At 39.8% G+C, this 15403-nt stretch overlaps 1 protein-coding gene across 3 annotated transcripts in view; it reads left to right on the top strand.

Moving 5' to 3' along the window:
- negr1 (neuronal growth regulator 1) overlaps positions 1-11861 on the top strand; it is a 148567-nt gene extending 136706 nt beyond the window's left edge. Inside the window, exon 7 of one of the 3 annotated variants that reach the window (XM_047586831.1) lies at positions 11728-11861. In XM_047586831.1, coding sequence (XP_047442787.1) covers positions 11728-11846 — 119 coding nt within the window. In that variant the 3' untranslated portion in view covers positions 11847-11861. Of the gene's footprint in view, positions 1-2500; positions 9840-11727 lie in introns of those variants that run through there. The other 2 variants (XM_047586830.1, XM_047586832.1) reach the window with 2 other exon arrangements.
- Positions 11862-15403: the final 3542 nt, after the last annotated feature.

Genomic DNA, 15403 nt, shown 5'->3' with positions numbered 1-15403 from the left:
GGCGGAGACAAAGAGAGAAATAAGAGAGGGTCTGCAGTTCACACAGGTCAGTCGTGCATCTGACACATACATCATCAAAATAAGCACCTATTTGTGTTCCTCCATTCACTAGTTCTCCTCTCTTTTCCCCCTTTTCCATCTGTCAGACGAGCCATAGTTTTCGCCGTAATAGGTAAACAACTTCAGTGCTGACAAATAATGCTTGAAAATATCAGGTAAAAGCCGAGCTGTGTTAGGTGATAATGGGATGTGTTTTTCTCTCTCTCTCCATGGTAGCTCATGTGAAAATTGTCACCAACAAGCTATTATGTTGGTAAAAAAAGATCAATCTCTGCATCATTGTATTTATTTTAACACACCGGCAGTCATATGCAACACTAATGACAAGCCGCTCAGGCACTTATTGAAAAACACGTAGTCGACAACAACAGTAGCACAGCAGGGGAACAATCGGCAGCTGCAAAACGTGAAACTATAACACCATTTCTAATCTCAGAAACAAAGAAAATGACTCAATATGTCCACGACTGCTTCTATGTGCCTGCACAGTATGTGTGGCTATGTTGAAGTTGTTGCTTGGTGTGCAACGTGAGGTCCACATCAGAGGAATTGCATTGTGAACTAATTACATGGCCGTGTAAATAGAGGCACCCTGCTGATATGGACCATGCACCACATGATTTCCCCTGGTAGAGCAGAGTGTGTTTGCACTGCCTTGCTGCACTGTGTGTGCGCAGGCATGCATGTGACCTGTACATGCAGGTATATGTGCGTGTGCCCTGATGCAGTGCGTGTTTTGTACCTTGCGAGGTGTACTTTATTGAGCTACAAGCTAAAAGATTGTGATGAGGAGGCAGAGTAGACCCTCCAAATGAAAGGCTGCCCTCTACCTCCCTGCCTGCCTCACGCAGCTCTCCAGAGAGACCAGTTCATATTACTGTGGCTGTCCGCTGGTCTGAGAAGCACAAACAGCACAAAACAACAGCCTGCCTCGATAGCAGAGTAAGAAAGACCTTGTGTAGTCCTCATCTATCCTCCTCTGTACTGAAGCCTTTTTTAGACCACTAATATGAAAGAGGAGAAAGGGGGAATAAGTGTTTTGACATCCAACTAAAAATAGATGAGCTGGAAGAAAAGGTATTTTTTGACACAGGTGTTTTCTATTACTACTACCGATTAAACCCTGAGTCAGGTTAAAGTTGGGTGGAGCAACATTTTTCACAGCAGATATTTTGGCAAGCCAAGTAGCAAGAACACAGTAATGGCTTGTGTGTGTGGAAGGGGGGCAAACGCCCTGAAAAATGCACCACCAGTATGCAAAAACAGAAAGTTGTAATTGTGAAAAGCAGTTTTTCAGGTTACGTATCACCAGCAGAGCTGTCTCTATTCAGTATTGCTAAAGCCTGAAGGGCCACCCAGTCAGTCAGTCAGAACTTAATATTGGTTAAGATTCGCTGGTTGTCAGATCACACAATTCCATACTTACCTTTTTGAGTTCAAGATTTTCTCACTGACATATATACAGCAGCATGCAACGCACTGGTACCCAGATGGTGTACACTCAAAAAGTTGAGTTCAAAATGAGGGGACACTTATCACCCTCAATGGCTGCCTTCTTGGCTGTTTAACTGAAGTGGAAGGACCAGCCAACTTTCACCTGTTTATCGGGATGATTTACCAGGGAGTTAAGATGGAAATTAGCGCGTCAAATTTAGTATTTAGTTCTGTTCAATAAAACTGTGCCCTTTTGGAGTAAATGTCCCTTTGGGATTACGCAGTGACTGTTCAAAGCCATTAGAAAACCATCGCACCCCATACTTACCCTTACCTGTACGAAGTTTGACGATTATGAAGGCAAGAATGTTGCATGTTACTGGCATTTAGCTGAGCTTCTTCAGGCTGAGAGGGCACGTTGCTGCTGTAGGTGACACATTATTAGCATGCCCTTACATACTTATTAAACGTTACATTGTTTAATGAGTTTAATCATTGTTTTAGTGAATTCTTCCAATATAATTCAGTACCCATTTGTTGTTTTTTAAGTAATTATTTATTTATTTATTGTTTGTTTTCAATCGTGATCTCGTCAACTTCCAGATTAACCTTGTGACCTTTAGCCAGGGGTCTGACCTAGGTTGGGCTGTTGAAAAACTACGAAATGAATTCATTTTAGCATTTAGCTAAAATACATTCATGATCTTTAGATCTTTAGAGCCAGTGTGTAGTCATTTAGTTGTGAGGTATTGATACTTCTCTAAATGAAAGATCAAAACTTCCACCTCCGCTCAGAATATACAGAACAATGGCACCAGTGTTGTGAAGTACCCTGTAAAGTTTCCCTTACCAACTCAAATCAGCATCAGTTGTATAGTAATTGCCATTTTTGCAGTCTCATTTGAAAGCATCATACCAAGCTGACTGCAGGTTTGTAAAGGGTGGTTGCGGCAGAGTGAAAGTGCAATCACAACTAATCAGAGCTTCTCTTGTTTCCTGCCCACAGCGCCCAACACTGCACCCTATGGGAGCACAGGAAGCGCGCACATCCCGCTGGCCTGCCGATACCTGATCCTGACTCTTTCCTCCTTCATCAGCGTGTACTAGCAGAGGCCAGCCCAGACACAATGACTGTCGAGAGCATTTATGAATCCTTTTTGACATTGCTGATGGCTGGAATCCAATCTGGTACAGTTTGTTGAAAAGCCGTGGTGGGGAAATAATCAGCGTTACTTTGTGTGGGGAAATAGTTTTTTTTTTTTTTTTTTCCTTTGCTTTTTGGTGAAATTTCTGTCATGTAAATACTATGATGTTTTTTATTATTATTATTTCCTCTTATATTTTCTTTTCTGATTGATTGACCACCTTGTGAATAAGTGCCCCCCCCCCCCCCACACCACTACTAACCATATCAACAGCTCCTAAATGAGTTACTTTCATGTCTCCTTTTACTACAAGAGGCGACGGCGCAAAATTGCCATTTTCCATTTCTGTTTTTGTACGTGGCTAAATAGAAGCAACTGTGCCAAGTCTCCCAGTACACAGAATTATCTTACCAATGTTGTATTGAATGTATTATGGGCTGTTGAAGAAAGGAAAGACAATTAGATTTGTATCAATACAAATTCTGATTATGGAGTGTGATTAGAAAAATACTAGATAAAAATACAGAAAAAAAAAATAAAGAAAAAAGGTAGGGCTGTTTCAGGACCCGTATTGTCATGATTTCTTTATAGATGGATGAACCGTGTTGAAGGTGTACTTCGTTGTTCGTTCGTTCTGAAATGGGTCCTTCAGTTACTACGCCTGCCTAACAGCTTTGATCAGGCAGCAGTCAAAGTAGCAAAATATACTGTATTGTGTCTTTATATTTTATTATAGTGTAGGCTTTTGTTTTCCAGTGGGACCAGCTTTTCTCATTCGACCAAGAACATTAACACAAATCATGACTTTGTACAGTATGAAGGGAGGAACATCGCTGCCCTATGTTTACATTCTTTTTGAAAATATAACTAATACAGTATATTCCACATTTATGAATGTCACAGCAGATGACAAAGCAGAGCCCAAGTTTAGCTTAAAGCGTGAAATTCTTAAAACATGCCACATCAAGGGGAGCATTTTGTTTCTGAATTGGCTGTGCACCTGCTAGTCAAACTTGATGGAAACACTGTAGATTGATAAAAGTTTTCAGCCTCAGCTTTTGGTGTGATAGTTGGATAATGGTATTTTATTCCTTACCTTCTCCCTACAGAAATCTATATTTAAATATATTACAATCTATTTTACAGTAAATATATCTACTTCAGTGTTTACTTCAATAAAGAAACTTGGAGTCAAAGCCTTTCATTTACACATTTGGTCAAAGAGGTCGTATTATGCTTTTTGATTTTTCCCCCCTTATTCCTCGTTAAAGGTTTGCAAAGACTAGAGTCCATGCCAAAGGGAGTTTCTTTCTCCCACAGAAGACTTCTGCTTTCTCCTGCTCCTAAACTACCTGTTTTGTAGTCCAGCCTTTTCTTCCATTACTTAACATACGTCCTCAAATAGTGACCAGGGCCTTTATGCCCCTATGCAGCAGGGTGTCCTTTATTGACAATAGGTTATTAGAAGAAAGACATGTCCAATTCTAATTCCGTTCTGTATAAAAAGTACATTTTCATACAAAGTCTCATTGATCCACTCCACACACACATCCAGTGACTGCCAAAACAATAGCTTTCATCTGTTTAAGTGGGCTGAAACAACATTTTAAGCAGTGATGTTTTTTGTGAAATACCCACATGTAACCACTGTAACTGAAACAGGATCATTACACTTTAAAGTGGTTGTAATGTACATGTACATGTACGGAGCATGTTTGAGCACTGACACGTTACCAAGAAATCAGAGGGTTTATTTGCCCTCCTGTTCTGTTTGTTTCAGAGCGTTCAAGACAGGGGAGTAAAAAATGTGCTGCCCCAATGAACTTCATGAAAGAAATAATGTGTTTTGTTGAGCACTCAAGACTCTAAACAGTACAATATAAACCTACAGCAGGCCGTCCCAAAAATGTACGCTCTCAGAAATGAGCATAATATGGCCTCTTTAAGTAAATAATGAATTAACCTGCTTTGACTTCAGAGTCTTTCTTATGAGCAACAGGACACAAAATGCAGCTACAAACATGACAGAAGGTGCTAACAGCTCCGCAAAGACGATCAAATTATACAAAACAAATGATCAATGTCCCTGAGTTAAGGAAAAAATTCAATCACAAGGGTGTTTAATAGAATGAACTGTGACTTTTTGTTAATGGAAAGGAATCATATCAAGGCTCCAAATCAGTATTATTGTAAGGGTTTACTGTGTGACGAGACTGTCAGCATGGCATATTCATCCTCAAGTATCTTTAATTCATGCTGGAAACAGAGATACTGTACTGCAATGCCTTAATAGTACCATAGACATTAAATTACCCTCCTTTACAAGGACACTTCCAGATGCTCTCAATAAGGTCCAACTCATCTGTCTCTGACTCTACTTAATGTTCATAAACCATTAGCTGACGTATCTCTCGGATAAGGCATTATATTCAATAAAATCAAGCTGATGTTTCTCGCAGGTATCCTCCAATAAGTCTGATACTTACTAATGCAGTATTTGTGGTACAGGTTAAAATGTTAGGGAGTCACGTTTGGATTGGGACTATATTTTTGCCCCACGATCAAGGACTAACAGTTCACACACGGTTTTCACGGTGTGTGAACTCGTAACTGCAAATCTGTAGAAAAAATAGCCATTGCGGTTAAAAGAATTAAAGCACAAACACTTATTTTTTTTTTTTTTATGTTTTGTGGTGATTTCAGTTCTGCTATTTTTGTTTTTTCTTTTATTGTTTGTACTGAAATTGTTACCAGCTTGTTTTACAAATTGAAAAATACTGCACCATGGTTTAAATGTTACGGTATAATGAAAATGGGTCAGAACTATATTTATTCTCTTCCTTTATGAAAACAATGTATAAAAAATACATTTGAAACATGTAAAACTGAATATGTGACATTTATTTGAATGGGGCACAGTGTGGCATAGTTTATAATGTTGTCTGGTTCATTTAGATGCCATAACTGTTGTTGATTTAAGTACATTAAAAAGAACAATGTTTGCAATCAAATTACCTACTTTTTGAAACAGAGAGGGTGTGAACCAATATAACAGTATTATAGAAAAGAATCAATGTGTGTATATTTGGAGAAAATAGGATTACCTTTTGATCTTTAGAGCCAGTGTGTAGTCATAGTTTTCACACACTTGCGTGTTTGAAGATGTGCAGAGAGTATGGTTGTGCTGCATGTCAAAGTTAACCTGTGTTTTTGAGGTGGCCATTTTACAGATATTCATACTTTTTATGAATGGAACCGGTTTTGCAAATGTTTGGTTCATTAACCTGGTCTAAAAATACATACCTCCTACGGATCACCAGGCTACGTTTGTTTGGGATTTATTTCGATTAACTTTGCTGATAAACTAAAACAACTGCTATTTTGAGTCATGATGATTATTGTGGCACATTGGTGACAGTTTGGAGTTATGTTGGTTGCTTGTCTAAGCAGTTAAGACCATGCTAGTATTCCATATGAAATGTACTGGATGTTGATTATTTCTAATCATGGTGTTAACGAGTCCCTTTTATCAAATCAGTATTATTTGCAATAAAAGTCTCCATGTTACAATATAAACCCACATCTGAGTTAATGAAAGGGATTTTTCATTACTGCCGCAAGAGGGTTTGAGCCGGAGTTTACATCATCCTCAAAACATAAAATACTAAATACTAAATACTAAATCAAAGACATTAAGACATTAGCTAACATCACATTATGTAACGTTAGTCACAGGAACGCTAGCTAACAAGTATTACAGTTGCTAATGCCAATAACAATGTTAGCCAACTTAACATTAAAAAGAGCAAAAGCCAACTATTGCTGCCTTCAAATGAAGTTGTGTTTTCTGTTTTCACGGGAGCAGCTGTGCTCTCACTACGTTCTTTACATGACTTCGCAATGATGACCACACCACACCATTTGAAGGCAGTAATTGCACATGATTACAGTTCTTGGCTCTAAAATAATGCATCAAGCATAATTGAATGTTGTATGTAAGGTTTCACAGACTGACAGTTTGGTGTAATGCCCCCTTGAAAATAATGGCCGGGTCCATTTATCCGCATTGATGTTAAGTCCGGCTCACGTTCAACTTGAGGAACATATTAGTATGTTTGTACAGAGCAGCCTGAGTTTTTGAGTAGTCCTAATTGTGCAGTATCATGCATATTTGATCCCTTCTCCTCTGGCCTCCAACGCTCCATAAATCCTCCGGAGTCCAGATGGCCAGATGCCACAGCACATAGGATTAACCACCGTTTGCACTGCAACCTCATCAATGACTTGAGTGTGTGGCTCTGTATATGTGGAGATATTTACAAACATAAGTCACTTCTCATTCCCATCCCATAGTGTATCTGGGCTAGATTACATCTGGTTCTTTTTCCCCAGTAGCTCAGAGAGCTTTCGAGTATCCTGTGACCTGAATAGACTCTTGACTAAAACATCCATGGTACGACCTACCTCGTAAAAGTTCAGAGGAAAAAGTCATGTTGATGAACAAGCTGAAAGGAGGCCACGCCACCCACCTGAAAAAGATCACTGCCTAACCTCGCGCTGCAGGCTGACAGCGGAAGTAAAAAGAAAGAAAGAAAAAAAAAACAATCTCAACTTTTAAATTTGGTATAAGAGGATTTTAAATATTCATGCAAGTGCATATGCATATTATTACGGCCTCACAATCCCCACCCTGAATTTTTAAATTTCTCATTTCAAAGCACCCTTTCCCTGTCAGCCTGATGTGTCACAATGGTGCTCTTGAGTTTGAGTATGTTCATGACAAGCTTGAGTTTGTTGCGTTAAGAGACCACAGCTATTTAAAGTGAGAGGGACAACTGCTTTAGTAAATGTGCCTTTAATGTATTTTATCAATCAGACTGATACCATGTCCCAACCATCATATAGAGCATAATTGCCAAAGCCAAGAGAAAGCTGTTGTTAGGTGTAACAAAAATATAAATGACAGCTCTTTACATTGGCTATTTATAACATCAACTAAACCTTTTTTTCTCAATACAGAAGCAAACAGGTTCCATTTGTAGTCTTTTAAGGAGGTTCTTTAAAAAAAAAAGTATGATAAGGCTTAACATGTGATACCTCCCAGTGAGAAGGTCCGGGTTTGAATCTGGCTCGGGCCTTTCTGAGTGGAGCATGTCATGTGGGTTTTCTCCCAACTTACTAGGTTAATTGGTGATTCTAAATTGACCCTAGGTGTGAGCATGAATGGTTGTCTGTATGTCTGTGACCCCAGTGAGGATAAGTGGTAGTAGAAGATGTAATAACTGTTAGAAATAACAGAGCGAAATGTCATCAAAATAATTAAGATCAAGGAATCATTTCAGTGTAGTATTGCGTGTTTATCTTCAGGGGATTGAGAAGCAGGGTTCAAATCATCTGGATACTACCAGATCATCTATTCTGCTATTGATATGCTGTAACTGACACTGTCTAGTATTCTTGCACCTGTAATAAAACACAGCTTAAAGATGGAAAGGCAGCAGGAATGACTTTTTGCAGCCGATGTGGGTCTGGATGTCAGTGGAAGAAACATCATGACACACTCACTGTGACTCTCTGTGACTGCAGAAGAGATAAGCTGTACGAGCAGGGAGGTGAGGCAACATATTGCAAGTGGTATTTACAGCCTTGAAGGACAATATGACAGTGAGAATGAGCTACTTTGTGTTGATAGAAATCTTTCACATATGTTTTCAGACAAATATTCATTATGATTTCACCATAAGTTATGAGATGCTTTTAGCTCCTCTCCTGTAAGTTAATCTATATAAAACAGAATTTTACTGCAGAATCGTTACAGCTACACATGCTATAGGTTGTGCACATTATTAGCATGATGTCAAAGTATTGTTTGGCTCTCTGCTAAAAGCATCGACATGAACAAAGGGGAGGCTGGAGGAGCTGGATTCTTCCTGACCTTGCAGTTAATGAAACCCCTTCCCATGCCTTTGTCCGTTTAAACTGGGGGATTGTGTCATGCTACACGCTGGGGCTGCTGCTGCCTGGCTCCTGCAGTCACCATCCCTCTTCCCTGAGCAGCATACTGAGTTGTCAGTATCAAAAAAAACTCTGTTTCTTGAGTGCATTCAGTTTGGTAGATATGTTTGTTGCACAGCAGGCAAAGGCTATCCCCTACTGTCAAACCCAAGCAGAAAGGGAGAGGGGAAAAATTGTGAATTTCTTTCTCTGAGTAGTCTCCGAGTAGATTTGATTCAATTCTAAACAGAAAAAAGAAAAAAAAAATTGTTTTTTGAAATAGGCCTCTTTCGCTTCTCGCCAACATTTCAGTGTTCCCAACAACATGCGCGAAAATGAGTAATATCTGGCTGGTAAGACTCTTCAATTTCTTCGAAATCCCTGCAAAAAATGTGGCAGCTGCCAGCGTGGGGGGGGGGGGGGGGGGGGACATGCTATTTTACAAAAGAGGTTGCACCAAGTATTTGTCAACCTGTCCCTCATTATTTCCAGTGAACTGGAAAATAAGTTGCCAGCCAATGATGCAGCGCCTGAGATAATGCCTAGGTTTTAAAGCAAGCTATCTGAACCAGATCTCTCCATGATGCCGATGACTGAATCATGCACTGCAAAGTGTTTTTCCATGAAGCTCCCAGGCAATTGTCAAGTTTCCAGGAAGGAGTGAAAGGACTGACATAAAGAAAATGCCATTTTTTGACTGACAGTAAATGTAATCCCATTTCACTTGTTTCCATGCCTCAAAAAGTAGATTAGTTTTATTTACTGAATGACACAGCTAATTAGTTGTTGTCATCGTCAGTGTGTCACATGTAAATTATTTTATTTTATATAACACTAGGAGGTTGGCAGAACCATATTAAAGTTTTCTCTATGTGCTTTTAATTCTCTATTTTTTTTTCTTTTTTATGGTCTTTGATTTATCTAAAATGCTGAAAAAGTGTGGAATGGAAATGTCTCTTCAAATGTGTATTAAGATCCTTTAGCCACCAGAGGTAAAGTTGTACATTTGTAGGCTCTAGATCACTGGAATGATATATATGGCATAAATATATCTATATATATTCAATATTTGTCCAGAAATAAAATTCATGTACTTTAATTACTTTAAAGCTTACATTGTGTATAGCACGTATGCAAGTCCATTTTCATCATGTTGTAATTTTGTAGCAGTGGTTTGATACTAATAAATGGCAGTTGATGATGGAATTGTAGATTGTGTTTATGTTGTGAATTAACTGGCACTTTAACAGCAGCAATGCATACAACAATGTACCCACAGTGGAATCAAATCATTTATTCATATTCATTCATATTCATGTTACAGACTAAAAATAACCAAGCTGTCCATTTAATGAGATGATACAGCAAAACATAGAGTTCCTTATGTAGATAAAAACCACTCCTCGAAATTAATAGCACTTACTAAATATGTAGGCACTTCTTGTTGTGATTTAGAATAAAAGTTTCCAGACTGCACAGCTTTCAGCTAACACTCTAACAGTGATGTTTAAAAAGGGGTTCCTTCACAGTTAGAACATTGGCACTGACCATATTGTGTTAGGTCTGAAATGACTCCACATATTCTTTCCACCATTTTTCTTTAATTGTCTTATTTAATTGCTTACTGTTAAATAAACCACTGACTATTCATCATCAGAGATTAGTAAATGTGATTTCAGACAAAGGTGTCAGTTGTTTTACAGGTACATATGAAGCAACTCATAATGTAACAATGGCTTGTAATGTAATAACTTAAATGTAATAAAAGTTCATAATGTATTAATCGGCTCATATTGTAATAAAATCATGAGCACATAATGTAATAACATCTTTGCGCATAATGTAATAACTTACTACATTATGAGACTTACTGATGCTCTGGTCCATAATAGTTGTAAACAAAGTGACAAAGGGCAGCCCGGCAGAGTCCAACTCTCAACTAGTTCCTGTCCACCCCATACTCCCGGAGCACTCCTACAAGATTCCTCTGGGAACACGGTTTTAAGCCTTCTCCAAATCCACAAAACACATGTGGACCAGTTGGGTAAACCCCTCCAGCATCCTAGCGAGGGTAAAGAGCTGGTCCATGGTACCATGTCCAGGACAAAAATCGCATTGTTCCTCCTCGATCTGAGGTTCAAAGGTTATAAAGCCATTCCTTCCTCCATCGCAGCTCCCCGTCCCCTCCAAAAATGGTGTGCTCCCTACCACCCCTGAGGCGCCAGATGGTTTGCCAGAATCTTTTCGGCAATGACCATCTTCTTCCACAGCCTCCCCGAACTCCTCCCACACTCAGGCTTTTCCCTCAGTGACTGCCCTGGCCATGGTACACTTAGCCATATGGTGCCCATCAGCTGACATAGATGTATGTTGGTAGACCAACATACCAACCATGCCCCGTAGGTCTCCTCCTTCAGCCTGATGGCTCTCTTCACCTTTGGGGCCCACCAGTAGGTTCAGGGTTTATCGCCTTGAGTTGTACCACCGATCTTGCAGCCACAACTCACAACAGCCTCTTGTGCCCCCCACCGCTCCTGGGAAGCAGTTGAAGCTCTGTCGGAGGTGGAAGTTGAAGACCATCTTGACAGTTTCATCCACCAGGTGTTCTCAGCAGATCCTCACTATCCATTCAGCATCCATCCTGGGGTGGTTACTTTGAACTGCTGTTGGGTGCATAAGCACAAACAAGATTCAGGACCCGTTCCCTCAACTCAAGATGTAGGGAAGCAACCCTTTTGTCCACCTGGGAGAACCCCAACATAAAGGCCAAAGTCTGAGGGCAACCAAAAAGCCCACTCTGGCCCTCCACCTCTCAAGTAGCGCAAGGGTCCTCTTAATGACTTGGGATCTATGTGTCAAGGTGAGGCTAGCTATATCTTGTCATGCCCTCTGTCCTTGCTCCCTATTTTGTGTGTACAAATCCTGATTACAGATGCGAGACTGCTGTGCTGAAGCCAAGGCCTCTCAGCTGCTGCTCATCTGGTCATCAACTTGGCTATTTAAGATCCTGGGCCACAGCTCGCTACACTATCTGTCTGAATTCTTGTTGTTAGCTTTTCCTGTAAACTAATCTGATCTCTCTTCTGCACACCAGCTACACTCTCCACCCGGACTCCAGCCTGCATCTCCAGCCTGAACTCATTCTTCACCAGCCTGCCCGTCCGCCTTCATCTGCTGACGCCAGTCTCCCTGCCACACCACTCTGCTCAATAAACACTTTTTTCACCTAACCTCTGCTTCTGCCTCCTTCCCTGCTCCTGGGTCTGCCTACCCGGTTTCGACAATATCTAGTCAATAGCACTCAACCTTTTCCACAAACTCCGACTCCTTCCCCACCAGAGAGGTCACATTCCATGTTCCAAGAGCCAGCTTCCATAACTCAGGATCAGACCGCCAAGGCTTCTGCCTTGGCGTGCTGGGTTCCATGTTTGGTCTTACAGTGCACCAGACCCTTCATGCTCCTCCTGCGAGTGGTGGGCCCAAAGGGTGGTGAGCCCATGCATCCAGTTCAGGTTGTGCCCAGCCGGACCCCATGGGCAAAGGCCCGGCCACCAGACACTCATCCATGAGCGCCAGTCCCAGACTCCAGGGTGGGGCCCTGGTAACTCTCCAGGGAGGGTCCACCATGGTAAAATGGTGGTTCAAGGAGGAGAGAAGTCTCATCATCTTGCTGGGTTGCTGCAGCTTACCTAACTTGTCTTTGGATGAAAGGACTAACACACAGAGGCTAACCATTTAGAATCAAACTAACAAGCATGTCTTGGTAGGTGGGAGGAAACCAGTGGGAGGAAACCTGAGTACCTGGGGAAGAGAAGTAAAAATAAATAAAAAAAAAAATTCCATTCAGTCATTGGACCTTGATCTGAGTGAACATTGACACAGTCATTGACAAATGGACCCCCCTAGAATTGGTATTTGTTGGCAGCCATAATGTATGGTCATGTATTATTTATGCATATTGTTTAGTTAAGTTTATTTGGACTTATGTTTTTACTTTACTGACAGCCTTTGTGTACTCACATGCCATACAGGTTGCTATCATGTATTTAAGTAATTAGTAGGAAAACAATGCTCAAAAATCTTTATTAGACTGGCATTAAGACAAGAATAAAATCAACAACTGAAAGGTCTTCATCAGGTGGTATGGAAGAAAATAGTGTTCATTTTTATTGTGTCCTGCATTTATTGTAGCCACAGTCAACAAAGAAAATGCTCTTTCTGAGCTAAATGAACTGCAGTCTCCCTTCTTCCCTAATTTGCCCTCTTCTCCTGCCAGCTTTTGAGTTGGTTACTGTCGCGCTACCTATGTAGATAGTCCAACACAGACCTCTTCCCTTAGTGCATTCTTGTTGTCAGCATGTGCAATTTTGCACAATTAATTGTTAATGATATGTATTGGGGGCAGAGATATATGGCATCTAAGATGGCCATTTCTCCACTATGTTTTGCAGAGATTGTGTGATCCTGCTGACAGACAGACAGAGAGACAGATGAAAGGATTTCCTTCCACCCCTACAGTATGAGCTATTATTACATTATGAGCGGCACCAATAAGGCTCATAATGTAATAAGTTATTACATTATCCACAAAGCTGTTATTACATTATATAGTCACATTATGAGCCAATTATTACATTATGAACTTTTATTACTTTTGAGTTATTACATAATGAGTTGCTACAGCATAGTTGGTCATAAGCCAAAAAAAAAAGCAAAAACTAAATAAAAAATTATGGAAATGGCGAAGTTAATACAAATAGTCCTGAGGGGGAAGTGAATTCATCAGATTCTTTTAGCCGTAGTCGTTGAGACATTAAATTTAAAATCAAGATTGCTTACCTAGACAGTGGAGGAAAATGTCAGGAAATGAAATGGAGTCAAATAAAAATAGACATGAAGAGACATTCTGCAAGAGTTAATCAAACGTTATCCTCCAGGGATTAAAAATAAAGTGCCAAAAACAAATGGCCACTAGAGACAAAACTTTAAAGTGTGTCAGTCCCCATAGATCCCCATTTTAAAGTACTCAACTTTTAGCAGCAACAATCATATTTCTTCGAAGGTTAAAAAGTGGAAGTTATCTAATCGCCACTACCTCAACTCCTAAATTATAATTTTAACATTTTATGGATTTAACTTTAATATCAAATGTAAATATTATGTTTGTGGTGGTAGGGAGTTACACACACACACATTGAATAAACTGAATCCTCAGATTAAAGAGGATTAATAAAATGGGAATTTACACAACCAAATTTACTGTGCATTTTTATATCAGGCAGCAGTTGCAACATGCACCCACAGTCACAGCAAATGTCATACTTACCTTTACTTTATAAGATGATATATGATTATGATATATAATATCAACTTACCTGACAGGAAGGCCACAGTTTATCAGGTTGGGGAACTGTGTTGTCTGAGTCACCTCTTTTTCTTAAGGAAGATCACATCAGAATTGTAGTAAGATGCTGCAGATGTTTTATCAGGATATGGTGGCAAGTGTGTAATTTTATGCTGCTGTCTGCTGGGGAGGAAGGAAAATTGTTGTAGATTCCTAGTGTATTAATCTGCCTTTGCAGCAAATATCACAAATAACGCTGCACAGACACGGCTCCCCACACATGGTTTGTTCAACGGCAGAGAAGAGCAGCTTAGCAAAATAACTTCAATCCTGTTGGTCATATTTTCATCCACCAGGGAACTTCAGGGACAAGTGGGGGCATCATGGGCAATAAACTGGCTCCAGACATTTGTTACTGCAACAGAACAGGCATTTCCTGGGTCTAGAAATGTGTTCATTATCAGGTTTAGTTATTAAATCAATGCATTGATTATCTTCCTATTATCAGTCCTCTGTTAATTCTATCTTGTTTCTGGAATCCAATAAAACAAAATATTACATTATTATACTGGCAATAATAACTAGATTTGGAGTTGTATTTTTGTAGACAACGTCTTTACTCGTCTTTAATTTTTAAATAAAAAGCACAAAACAGAGACAAACAGATAAATGAACAAACAACAATGAAAAAAACTGCTCCCACTGGCCATCTGATCTCATGGGGTAGGTGGTGGGGGCCATCTTGTACTCCTTTTACATTGAAAATCCTGGGTCGACACCATTGACTATATGGTCAACACAGGATTTTCACACCTGGGTCGACTCACGTTTAGTGTGCTTTCACATCATCATTACACATTTAAGTACACTACACAGCGAGATAAACAATGGACAGCATTGTTAATTCTTTTAGTGCTTTCAGTTTGTTGATGAGCTGAAGAATGGTTTGGTCAAATCCCCACTCTTTCATTTCATTAACGATCATGAAACAACACATCACATGAACAAAAATCTCTGCCCTTCAGAGATCAGTCTTTATGGGAGTAGACCAAAACTTTGCTCTATTTTTGACCTGGAGCTTCTATAATGATTCAATTCAATTCAATTCAATTCAGTTTTATTTATATAGCACCAATAACAATACAATTTGTCTCAAGACGCTTCACAAAAACCAGCCTGCAACCTCCAGAGCAAGCCTGAGGGCGACAGTGGCAAGGACAGACTCCCTTTAAACAGGAAGAAACCTCATGAAAGGGGCTTTAGACAATCAGCAATACATCATAAATTCACACAAGTTCAAAATAAACATATTTACATTACAAACAGTGACTGGTTTTGAACACATTACATACATTTCTGCATGTAGATGTGGAAATATTGATATTTTGTTGATGTTTTGGAGGCACTGAGAAATTAATTACTCTAC

This window comes from Mugil cephalus, chromosome 6 (assembly GCF_022458985.1).
Source record: "Mugil cephalus isolate CIBA_MC_2020 chromosome 6, CIBA_Mcephalus_1.1, whole genome shotgun sequence".
Classification (NCBI taxonomy): domain Eukaryota; kingdom Metazoa; phylum Chordata; class Actinopteri; order Mugiliformes; family Mugilidae; genus Mugil; species Mugil cephalus.
Note: the sequence above shows the minus strand (reverse complement) of the source record. Positions and strands in the feature narration are given on the sequence as shown.